Raw genomic sequence first — 12,764 nt, forward strand, 5'->3', positions numbered from 1 at the left:
AATGGAAAGTAATCGACTTCTTGGTATGGCAAACCCTCCCTCCACTCTTCTTTCACAGAGACCAGAAAGGCAGATGCCACTTCCAGGGCTCCCTCACAGATGGGCCTGGCCATATGACCAGCTTGGTTATTGAGACTTAAGGAAAAGCCAATTGGAAAGCTTCCCAGAAAACTTTGGTTTTCAGATAAAAGGGACATATTTAGCTGCAGTTAGCCCCTTTCTCCTTTATACTTTGAATACAGACATGCTGCCTGGAGCTATGGAGGCTTCTTGCAACCATGAAAAGAGAAAGCATAAAAACAAATTGAGTATTCACAAAGATAGAAAACAACCTGATCAGTGTTAGTATTGTGAGTAGCTAAACAAACACTTGCAACTGTTTTCTTCTAGACTTATGTGAAACAAAGATAACCCTATTTGTTTAAATCACTGTAAGTCTGTTTTCCATTTCTTGCAGCCAATTCCTGATGCACTTCGGTAAAGATCCTCATTTCTTTTTTTTCCTTTTTTTTTTTTTAACTTTTAATGTTTTCATAATTTCAGATTCACAGAAAAGTTGCAGATATGTAAAGAATTCCCATATACTCTTTACCCAGATTCCCAAATATTAACATTTTACTGCACTTGCTTTATTATTTCTTTCTCTCTATATATGTTCATTTTTTCTAAACCATTTGAGAGTAAGTTGATATGATGCCCCTTTATCCCTAAATATTTCAGTGTTTATTTCATAAAAACAAAGGTATTCGCTTACATAACCACAGTATAATTACCAAATCAGGAAATAATCTTTGATATAGCACTGTTATCTAATCTGCAGATATTATTTATTTAAAAATTTTGCAAACTGTCCCAATATAATATTATGGCAAAAGAAAATCTAGGATCACTCCCAATATTCAGTTGTCATGTCTCTTTAGTATCCTTTAATCTGGAACAGTTGTTCAGTTTTTGTTTGTCTTTCATGACTTTGAAAAGTTTTGAAGTGACAGGCCAGTTATTTTGTGGAATGTCCCTTAATTAGGGTTTGTCTTGTATGTCCTCATGATTAGTTTCACATTATGCATTTTTGGTAGGAACAGCACAGGAGCAATGTTGCATTCATAGTTTATCAATCAGGAGGCACACGATGTCAACTTGTCCTATTACTGATGTTAAGTTTGGATCATTTAGTTAAGATGCTCTCTGCCAGGTTTCTCCACTGTAAAGTTTCTATTTTTTCCATTAGTAGTCAATACAACTCTTGAAGGGAGACAGTCTGAGACCGCATAAATATTTTGTTACTCAATAAACTTGCACCCAACTAGTTTTAGCACTCATTAATGATTCTTGCCTTTTCCCCATTTATTTGTTTATATTAGAATGGGCTCATGAATTCTTATTTTATCCAATTGGGTTATAATCCGTTACTATTACTATTTTTATATTTAAATTATCCCAGCTTTAACCTTTAAGCTGGCTTCTGTGGCCTTTTAATATGCCCCCATCCATTTTTTAGTATTTTTTTCTTTTGGGGCACAAGATATTCTGGCCATCTTGTACTTTTTCTTCCCAGCCCCAGATCCAGCCACTTCTCCAAGCAGTCCTGGTTTCTTTTAGTGGAAAAGGGTGTTTGGGCACTGGTTCTTTTAATTTTTGGAACCTAGTCTTTCTGAGTTGGCTTTTTATGAGAGGAATTATCCTTTAATTTCTGTTACATCATCCTTTCAATTGTGTGCCTTTTCAACCCCTACCTCCAGATTTCCCCTCACCATCCAGATCTCAGTGCCTCTGTACCTATAGGAACTGGGAATGTGTTTCTCCAGGGACAAAGGCCAGTGACTGTGAGCAATATAGTAAGTTTAGCAAGCATACATTTTTACATAATCATATCAAATTTATTTTCTAGAAAATAGGGCAAATTTTAGAATAACTGCAATTTAAGGCCAAAAGTGTTTCACAAATAATTTCACCAAACTCATATTGTTGAATGGGATCCAAAACTCTTTAGCAAAGGTGATATACAAATAAATATTTTTGATTTTTTGTTTCCTAAGTAATATTTAACAGTTATTGAGAGCTTAAAGTCAGGTTCTATTCTAGCCTCCTCTTTCTCCAGCATTTCACAGAGTGTGTTCCATGGAACATGAGTGTCATAGATGGCTAAGAGGAGCTTCCTGAAAAGTAGGAGGGGTGGGACTGCATAGTCAAATACATTTGGGGAAAGCTAGGCTGCACAAAGTTAAGCTGGTCTCTTGGCTGTGGGATTTCTCAAAGCTTTTTTATTTTTATTTTTAAAATTTTGGCTGCTCTGGGTCTTCATTGTGGCGTGAGGGCTCTTCGTTGCAACGCGTGGGCTTCTCCAGTTGCAGCGGGCGGGCTCCAGAGCACACGAGCTCAGTAGTTGTGGTGCGCGGGCTTAGTTGCCCCACGACATGTGGGATCTTAGTTTCCTGACCAGGGATCGAACCCACATTCCCTACATTGGAAGGTGGATTCTTAACCACTGGACCACCAGGGAAGTCCCCTCAAAGCTTTTTAATACATTCATGTGTGTTTTGACTTCTAAGTAGAATGGTGGGATACAGCACTTCCCAAACTTTCTTGATCATAGAATATTTCCTACAGAGCACTGGCTGGCCCAGTGTTCCACAAGGTTCCACTCTTCCAACATCCAGTAAATCAACTCTGCTTCCTAAATATCTCTAGAATTTACCTACCTCTTTTCATTCTAACAACCACCATCCAATTCAGGCCACCAAATCTCTCACTAACTGAGACCTTAATTGGTCCACCTGTGTATCAGTCAGGGTCCCAGCAGGAAACAGATGGCACGCTGAAACTGGCAATTTGAAGAAAAGTTAATAAAGAAACAGGGCAGGGTTTATGGATAATGCAGTACCTCCCGGGCCTAGTTACAGCAGGAATCATTAGCACTCTGGGCCTGAAGGGACTTGGGGAGGGATTGCTTACTGCAGTAGGGAGAAGGTGCTTATTTGGAGAGAGCAGCCTGATAGGAGCTCTGGCCTTTGGTAGGGAGAGGCAGCCAATTCACAGTGACCTGAAGGAATAAATCTTAACCTCACCTTATTTTAGACCTTTATTTTCCTTGCGGTGCCTGTCATTGGCCAAACCCAACCAGAAGCTAGAGGGAGACAGTGATGCAGTCCATGAGGCCAGCTTCCCAGGGCACAGAGAGAGTGGAAGGTAGACGGTGGATCTGGAAGGACAAACAGGAGATAGCTAGCACAACCTGTCTTGAGTTTTGACTCCTTATCGCCATCCAGCTCCACATTTCTAAGGCCCAAATCTGATCATTTCTTGCTCTTCTTAAAATCCATCAATTGCTCCCTATTATTCTTGGAATAAAATCAGTAGTTTAGCACCAGCTCATGAGAGCCGCTGGTTAGCATCTTTTCCCAACTCTACATTCAGTGACCAATGGCGTCAAGCTTGAAATCAGCTATGGGGAGGTATTTACACCATGGAATTGGCAAATGCTACTAATCATTACTTTTTTCTTTCATAGAGCTGCATATATTAAGATAAAAGCATTTTATTAAAAGAAAATAATGAATTCAGGAAATGTTCTTAAAAAACTACCTCCATTGAAAACACTCAGAAACAATGACCAACCTAATAGTGATGAGGGCTCCTAGCACCCAGACTATATTCTCTAAATACCCTTTCCCACTAAAAGTAACCAGGGCTCCTTGGAGAAATAGCTGATTCTGGGGTGATGGGGGTGGGAGGAATTGGGAAGTTGGGACTGACACACATATACTATTGACACAATGTATAAAACAGACAACTAATGAAAACATACTGTACAGCGCAGGGAAGTCTACTTAATGCACTGTGGTGACCTAAATGGGAAAGAAATCCAAAAAAGAGGGGGTGTATGTATATGTATAGCTAATTCATTTTGCTGTATAGCAGAAACTAACACAACATTGTAAAGCAACTGTACTCCAGTAAAGGTTAATTTAAAAAAAAAGAATTCTGGGGTGAGAAAAGTAACAAGATGTGGCTGGAACACTTGGGGTCATGACAAAATAACTCAAGGGTCACCACTGAAGGTATTTCTGCTGGCCCAAGACGGAACAATTTGAGCATGTAAAAAATTAAAAATTAAAAAAATATATGTATATCTGCCGTGAGTGGATTGAAAAACATCAAATATATCAAAAATCTAGGGCTTCCCTGGCGGTGCAGTGGCTGAGAGTCCGCCTGCCAATGCTCGAACACGGGTTTGAACCCTGGTCCGGGAAGATCCCACATGCCATGGAGCAACTAAGCCCGTGCACCACAACTACTGAGCCTGCGCTCTGGAGCCCGCGAGCCACAACTAGTGAAGCCTGCATGCCTAGAGCCCACACACCGCAACAAGAGAAGCCACCACAGTGAGAAGCCCGCACACCGCAACAAAGAGTAGCCCCGCTCGCAGCAACTAGAGAAAGCCTGTGACCCAATGCAGCCAAAAATAAATAAATAAATAAATATTTATTAAAAATAAATCTAGGAGTCATGTGATTGAAAAAAAACAAAACCTCATTGGTCAACTTTAGAAGATGTTAGGGAACAGTCTTATTCTGAAAACTGGTCAATAAAGGGAGAGAAACAGCATTCATCATCTTTCCTGTATAGTCTTCAAGGTAACCAAATAATTGATGATAGGACATTCTTTTTAGAAAAATTCTGATAAATGAAGAAGGAATGATAGAATATCACCATTTTGCAACCCCTAATGAAATAAAAAATCTAGTCAGTCATTATCAGTGGCTGCTGAATCCATGTGATATATGATGAAAAGCTCATGGGAAACTTTATAACAAATGGGTCAAGCTGACATTTGATCAGACTTTACGTCTCAAAGATAAATCCCTGATGTGCTGTAATAGGAATTCTGAAATATTTTTGCCAAAAGGTTGAAACTGAGTCCGATCCACAACAATGTGATAAGAAACACCAGAATATAGAAATTCTATAGGATCAATATCAAATACAAGACTCATGAAAAAGAGAGAATTCATAGATTAAGGGATTTAAGAGACCTATCAACTAATAGATGTAATGTGGGCATCTTGTTTGGCACCTGACTCCCATATATGAAACGTTTAAGCAATTGTAAGATGTCTGGGGAAATGTAAACACTGACTGCATAGTCGATATTTCAAATTTATTTTTTAGGGGTGATAATGGTTTGGGGATTTTTTTTTTTAAGTATAAGAGTGTGATTTCTCACCCTTGGTACTACTGATATTTCGGACGAGATAATTTTCTGTTGATGGGGCTGTTCTCTGCATTGTAAGACATGCATTAGCAGGAACCCTCGCCTCTACCCACTAGATGCCAGTAGCACCCCTTAGTAAGGACAGCAAAAAATATCTCCAAATATTGCCAAATGTCTCATGGGGGGGACAATTGCTCCCTACTGAGAAACGCTGTGTTAGAGATACATACCAAAGTATTTGTGGTTGAAATGATACTGTATCTGAGTTGTCAAAATAACCCAAGGGAATGTGGGTGACCGTAGAGAAAAAAGTTTGACCCTGTATTGGTAATTGTAGAGGCCAGACGGTGGACACGAGGGAGTTCATTATACCATTCCTTCTGTTTGTACGTTAGACGTTTTCTGTAATAAAAGTTAAAAAATTGTAGTGCCAAGGGAGTATTAAAATATTTCTATTTTCCCAAAGCATCATTAGCATATTAAGTTAAATAAGTTGTCTCTAAGTCAGAAGGTTTATGAGTATAGTTCATAGTCATTTAATAAGTCTTAGTAAAGCCCCTGGCCTACTTCCCAAGTCCCAAGTCCTGAAGAAGTGGATGATCTAAAGACTGAATAATAAACTCTTTTCTAAACTAGGTAACTTTTTTTTTTTTTTTTTGGCTTTCAACAAAACTAGAGGACCTAATCATGCTGATCATGTGATAATTTTTTATTATAATTCATTGAGATTTGGGAGCTATAACTAAGGAGTCCTAAGAAATGGGTGACATTATCACAAAACACCTTCCATTCCATATACTTATTATGAGAGCAAAGGTTCTCAAAGCTTACATTTATAAAAGTGAAAAATGGGAAGAGAATTGGTCATGAGCCCTAGCTCATTATAGCAAGTAATAATACTCATCCATAAGTTTTTTAAACCTTCACTTTAAGAACTTTAATTAAGAAATGCATTTCAAATGTCTTAGAATTCTTTGTCAAGACAATATATAGGATTACTTTGATCAAAAATGCATTAACAATAATTATAATGCAAAGTATTTTTCTGGATTAACAGCCTTATGGTCACAGGAGATAAAACATTTTAATTTTTATTACACATAATGACAGGATGGTCAAAAGTTAAGACTTAAGCTTAAAAATATTACATTAGAATAAAATTCTGAGGGAAGTGGAATAGACACATGAGTTTTAAAGAGAAAAAAAGATGTCAAGTTTCCAATTGACGAAGGGCTTTGTTCATGTGCCTTTTAAAATAGGGGGTTCCATTGCAGTGTTCTACTGAGGAGTTTCTCCTCATACACAGTGAGGTGCTATCTGCAATTAATAATAATAACACACAAGTATTAAAAAATAAAATAGGGGGTTCCATTGGATAACTTTAAAAGTTAGGTAAGTTTTACCTGGAAATTCACAATATGTTGGCAATTACACACTATACAATTTAAACAAAATATTTGGATGCCAAATTTAAAATGTGTGGAGGGGTGTAGTCTTCTCAGATTCTCTTCGGTTTACACAGGTTTACACGGTGTCTGCAGCACCGCTGAGGCACCCCAGCTCCTTTCTGCGAGGTCTCAAGGTGGCCACTCTCTCCCAGCATCACCCCAGGTGCTATCCACCTTCCTCCTCTTATTTTCCTCTCATCCTGGTCTCCTTACTTAACATCGTTATACTTGATAAGCACCTTCCTAACTCCCTCGATTTCTTTGCAGGCCAATGTAGAGCATAAGTTGTTAACGTATATTTCAGGTTTCCGTAACACATGTACTCGATGGCATCTCCCCATTTCGGAATGAGGAAACAGCCTCCAAAGGGGTAACTTCCAGAAGGGCCCACTGCCAGGAAAGCCCAGGTTCTGACCACGTCACTCTTCCTCAGAGGCCTGTGGGATCATCTCCAGCCACCCACACAAACCATCACCTCCAATTTTGCACTTATGTTTACTTTAGAATTATTCCGTTTCCCCCCTTGTTTCATATTGTCACTGATTTTCCAATATAGCCTGGCCATAATTTAAAAACACAACAGGATGGGACTTCGCTGGTGGCGCAGTGGTTAAGAATCCACCTCCCAATGCAGGGGACATGGGTTTGATCCCCGGTCAGGGAAGATCCCACATGCTGCGGAGCAACTAAGCCCACGCGCCACAACTACTGAGCCTGCGCTCTAGAGCCCGTGAGCCACAACAACAGAGCCTGCGTGCCACAACTACTGAAGCCCGCGCACCTGGAGCCTGTGCTCCGCAACAAGAGAAGCCCCCGCTCGCTGCAACTAGAGAAAGCCCATGCATAGCAACGAAGACCCAACGCAGCCAAAAAAATAAATTAAAAACAAAACAAAAACACAACAGGATGCTTCCATGTGAATTTGTATTTTAAGTAAGGGTGCCCCCCGGGGCCGTACTTAAAAGGAAACCATTTTTCCTCCCTTTCGCTGCTGTTTACTTTTTCCATATCCAACTTCCCCTAGTCTTTTCTGGTGACTTGTATGTAACATAGAAGTCCCCTGAGGGACACACTATGACCTAGGGTGCTACTGTCATAAAACAACATTTAATGCTGCTGTAATTTGAAACTTCCAGCCATTAGCTGACATTGAAGTGTTCACCAATAATGATTAAAAACAATTGTGGATTATTAAAAAAGAACTAAGTGGCATTATGTTAGTTCTCCACCTCCCCACCCCCCCGCAGTTCTTTTTATGTGGAGGCTACTTCAAGCATTTTACATTTAAGAAGGCTGAACTCACGAGTTAAAAATTGCTGACTTGGCGTTTGTTGGTTCAAAAAGACTATGAAGGGGTTGTTTTTGTTGTGGTTTTCAATTATTAAATCTCACTCTAGTTAACACTGTTTTGCAGGAACTGCTAACAATGACACTGAGAAAAAGAAACACAAAAACGAACAAATGGCCCTTTATTTCATACAAAGATACAAAGGCAATTGTGTGCAGCAACAATTTGATGGGCAGTCCAAATTCTTGAGGGAGGAAATTCATGGTAAATGTCACGATGGCACGTTGAAGAGAACATCAAAGAAGGAGAGAGTTGAGACAGAGACTGCTATAGCTAATAAATTAAAATTAATAAGAGCTACAAGGTTTCAATGCCATGACTTGGGCTCGGCTGGGCATCCTCAACGCTGTTAACACCGTTAATTCTACATAGCTACCATCAAAATTCTTGAAGTGTATTTTGTGCTGTTTTGCATTAGAAGTTGCGTCAAGGGAACTATGTCCTTACAAATAATTGAAACATCATATTTTGTTAAAGGAGTTGTGAACTTTGCTCACTGTCTGTCATGGATGTGGCCTTTGGGGCGTGACATGCATTTGGGATGAGTATCATCTTTTAAGGTAAAAGGGTTGACAATTTGGTTGGTCCCAGTTTTTGAGGCAATGCTACTTATAATGGCATCTTCTTTTAATCTGAGGAAAATATTTACTAAAAAATTGTCTTCCAAAATACAACAAAAAACAAGGTCAAGGTAGTGGAGACTCCTTCTGTGGCACTCCACACCTCACCTCTTCAGCTGCCTGTGGGCTGCCTGGAGTGTGTAGACTCCTACAACTATTACATTTGCACCCGTGGACTTGACTGAGTCAACAGTCTATTATGAAAACCACATTTCCAACACTTACATTTGTAATTGGGACACATCACATGATTTGTTATTAATGAAACAGTTTATTGGCTTTAAATACACATCAATAAATTTTTATATGTTAGTTTATGTTTTACGATAGAAGAATACTGAACCAAAACATCAGAGAAAATAGAGGCTCAGTAGCATGATTTCAATATATTTTCCTGAATAAAAAGATTTTTTTAAAAACTATATGACTTTTAATCTAAGAATGAAAGCTTCTTAAGTTCAATGTTTAGAATTGGATTGTTTGTGACTAAATTAAAAAACTGCAGTTTATAAAATAAAGGCACAGTGTGGGCAGCAAGAGAAAAGAAAAAGAAAGAGGGAAAAATAGATTTTAATATCAAGTATAACATCGGTTGGCTGGTTTTGTTTGTTTTTGTTTCAGTCTATTTAAGGCAAGATTATCTCTCTGCAACCCTGCAGATAAATCCTAGTGTTTTAGCTATAAGAAAGTTTTAAGAGTTCAGATATACAGATAAGCCAATTAAAAAAAACCCTTTTCTTACAGTATTCTAAAGGCTTTTGAAGCATTATATAAATCTTTAAAATTCCTATCACCCACATTTTAAGAAATAAATCTACACTTTAATAAGACACTCTTAAGATATAAAATAGTTTTGAAAACAATTACATTCTACGCTAGGGCTTACCCATTCCTTTGCCACAGGGACAGTGGACTGTCTGCTTGAATCTAGTCAATCTCTACCAACACAAATGAGCAGGTGCTCAGACCATTCTGAATTTACCTAAATAGCTTAATTTTATCAGTGGGACTCTCCCATCCACTGAGGAGAGAGTTACACTAACAGAACTGCCCAAATTTAATGGTGAAACTTAAAAACAATATCCCCCTCTTTCTAGAAATGCTTCCTTTGAACATAGAACAGTGACTTCTATTAGCTCCCGCCCATAAAGGAAAACAGAATGGAAGAGAACCAATGACTCCCCGTATCCTTCCATTTTACTGATGGAACAGAAATATAAGGAACTTTACTTTTAAATGACAACCTAATAACTATGGATAACCTGACATTTTAATTATATGTCTTATATGTATGTATGTTACTGGTGCTAATGGCTTCCACTTCTAAATAACAAGAATTCAAATCCCACCATCCCTATTGCTAATTGAAACAAACAACAAAGCTTACAATATAGTAATGCAACCTCTAAGACTGTAACAACATGAGAGATTTCAGGGGAGTTCCCATTCTTTCCTAAGGGACAGAAAAAAATGAAGGAATAAGAAGGGTCAGACTAAGCCTGAAATACAATTTCCCTATGAACAAGGGGCAACAAATGTCCCATTGAGCAGGAGGAGTTGAACACGTGGGACTGGGGGTGTATCAGATTGAGGCGATGGTGTGGGCTGGGTGTCTGCTTCCTATGAGTAAAGGAGGACCCCTAGAAAGGTAGGCGAGAGGCACTTCTTTCTTCATCCTTCTGGGCTGGCAGCAAATGATCAATTACTTCCCGTAGAACTTTTTGTTGAGAAGGAAGATCAGGAGGTTGACATTTACCTTCGCTCTATCAAATAATTTCATGACTGCGACGCCTTCATACTGTAGTTGCAGCAGGTCCTGTTCAAAAAAACATTCTGACAGTTAATCAGGTCTGTGGAACAACACAAGGAAGGACACAATGTAGGGAGGGATCCAGAAGGAATGAGGCATGCCTTGTGTGCCAGATATGAACTGGGGTGAGAATCAAGTCCCCAACTATGGAACTGCCTGCCCGCAGCCTAGTTCATCTAAGTGATGTGTCACCTGGAGAAGGTGACGGCATTTCAATCCGTGATGAAATATACTAACAATTGAAAACAAGATAAGGCCAGTAATGTCTCAACACTATCTACTAGAGTCTTTAATTTCTATTTCAAATGACAAAGCTTTTATACCCTGAACGCACGGGGAAAGAGAGGACTAAATGTTTTTTACGTGTTTACTATGTGTTCCACAATGTGGAAGCACGTTAGATAGTGTCTTTTTAAGTCCTGTCAAAAATCCTACCAGGTATGATTATCTCAAATTTAAAGATGAGGCTTCTGAGGCTCAGAGATGTTAAATGACCTGCCCGACAGTACAGAGCTGGATGTGGTGAATCTGGATCTGACTGCAAAGCCCCTGCTTTCCCCACTACCCTCCACTGTCCAGAACAAATTGAGGAAATCTGAGTGGTCGCACCCCTAAACTTTGGAAGAGTGGTGATGAGAAAGCAAGAGTCAAAGGGCTTGAAGGGATCCCAAAAGTTCAACCAATTCATCTTTTGGAAAAATCTTAGCAGCTCTATGAGGACGAGGACCCTGGTGCATCACCTGCACCTAACATAATACCTCGCACCTGGCAGTCATTCTGCAGTTAATGAATTTGTGCATGGAGGAATACACTACCTGAGGCAGACTGGGTGGCCTACATGAATTTGGTGAAACTGAGGGAATAATAGGATCTTTTCTGTGTAAGGACTTGAGTTAGCTATGTGCGTCACAAAATCATTTCACATCTGTACAGTTAACGTGTTTTGAGGGTCTACTGGTCACTGAGAAGGAAACAAAGAAATACTACCTGTCCTTAAGGAGTCTGCAGTTTGGAAGTGAAGAGGAAAATAAGTCAATGCCTGTGGTGAACAGGGGTTGTCTCTACAGGCTATGGAAGTGAAGGAGAAAAAAACCGTGGCTTCGCTGGTGGGGCAAGCTTTAGGGGTTGTAACAACGTGAAAGTCCTCAATAAATGATGGAGGAATAAGGGGTGGGGAGGGAGAGCCCCCATTTAAGGGAGATCGATGTGTGCAAGAGCCCAAATGCACGTTCAGAGAAAGGCCCCTGCCCAGCTTCACAGAGTGCAGCCCTGTGTGGGTACCAACGATGCAGCACTGTGTTCATAAAACTAACAGAGGCTGGACATTACCTAGGAATCCTTCTGATGCCTTGACATTTTTCAATGCAAAAAAAAAAAGAGAGATTTCAAAATAAAAATTAGGGATAGTTTTGTTACAAAATGATTCACTGCAGAATTCTTTCTGAATTTAAAATGGGATTCGGGGGAATTCCCTGGTGGTCCAGTGCTTAAGACTCCACGCTTTAACTGCCAAGGGCCTGGGTTCAATCCCTGGTTGGGGAACTAAGATCCCACAAGCCATGCGGCATGGCAAGAAAAAAAATATCATATTGCATAATAGTTTCAGATTGGAAATCCAGGTCCATCATTTCTTTTTTCATTCTGATGTAGCTCACGCTGTTGTTATTTGTTCTGTGATCCCTATTTATTAAGTCAGATTCCAGTAAAAAGTTGTTTTCTCTTAAAAAAAAAAATCCTCAAAAAATATATAAATAAATAAAATGGGATTCAGTTTACAAAGATGCAATTTACACACATCTTGTCAGAAGTACATCTTTAAGCCCCTATATCAAACCAAAATGAGAGGGGAAAAAAATATATAAGATTTCAAGCTACTGAGAAGGTTTATAATTTTGTACTGTCAAGATATGTACCTAAGCATTTTGTTCAAGTCCAAGGTATCAGCTCAATTTAGTGGCAACCTTAAGTGTAAGCTTCAGATATGCTTTCTGAAGATTTACACATCTGCAAAAGCTCTCCAGCCTGTACCGCCCAAATCAGACACACAAAACTCCTCAGCTCACTCACTGCTGACTGTGGGCAGCTTTCCCCACATGGGTCTCCTTTACATCCATTCGCCTACCTTGACAAGAACACAACTACCTCACACCCAGAGCTTTCGGTTTTACCTGGTGCAAACCCACCTGATAATGTAACATAAACGTCTCCATTTGAACTCCCATGAATTTGGCTTTCACTTCAAAGTCTCCAACTTCTTCTGTTGGACTGATTTCAAAGATAACATTTTTAAACCTGTTGAAACACAACATCGTAAGGGTATGATTTC

General features: G+C 39.3%; 1 protein-coding gene across 1 annotated transcript in view; it reads right to left on the minus strand.

The window, feature by feature from the left end:
* Positions 1-8,112: 8,112 nt before the first annotated feature.
* IQGAP1 (IQ motif containing GTPase activating protein 1) overlaps positions 8,113-12,764 on the minus strand; it is a 100,601-nt gene continuing 95,949 nt past the window's right edge. The window contains exons 37-38 of the mRNA XM_082388249.1: positions 12,622-12,730; positions 8,113-10,444 (exon numbers count right to left, since the gene is read on the minus strand). Of these exons, the coding sequence (XP_082244375.1) occupies positions 10,331-10,444; positions 12,622-12,730 (223 nt within the window). The 3' untranslated portion in view covers positions 8,113-10,330. The remainder of the gene's footprint in view (positions 10,445-12,621; positions 12,731-12,764) is intronic.

The sequence above is a fragment of the Balaenoptera borealis genome (assembly GCF_965194805.1).
Source record: "Balaenoptera borealis genome assembly, chromosome: 3".
In the NCBI taxonomy this organism is placed as follows: Eukaryota; Metazoa; Chordata; class Mammalia; order Artiodactyla; family Balaenopteridae; genus Balaenoptera; species Balaenoptera borealis.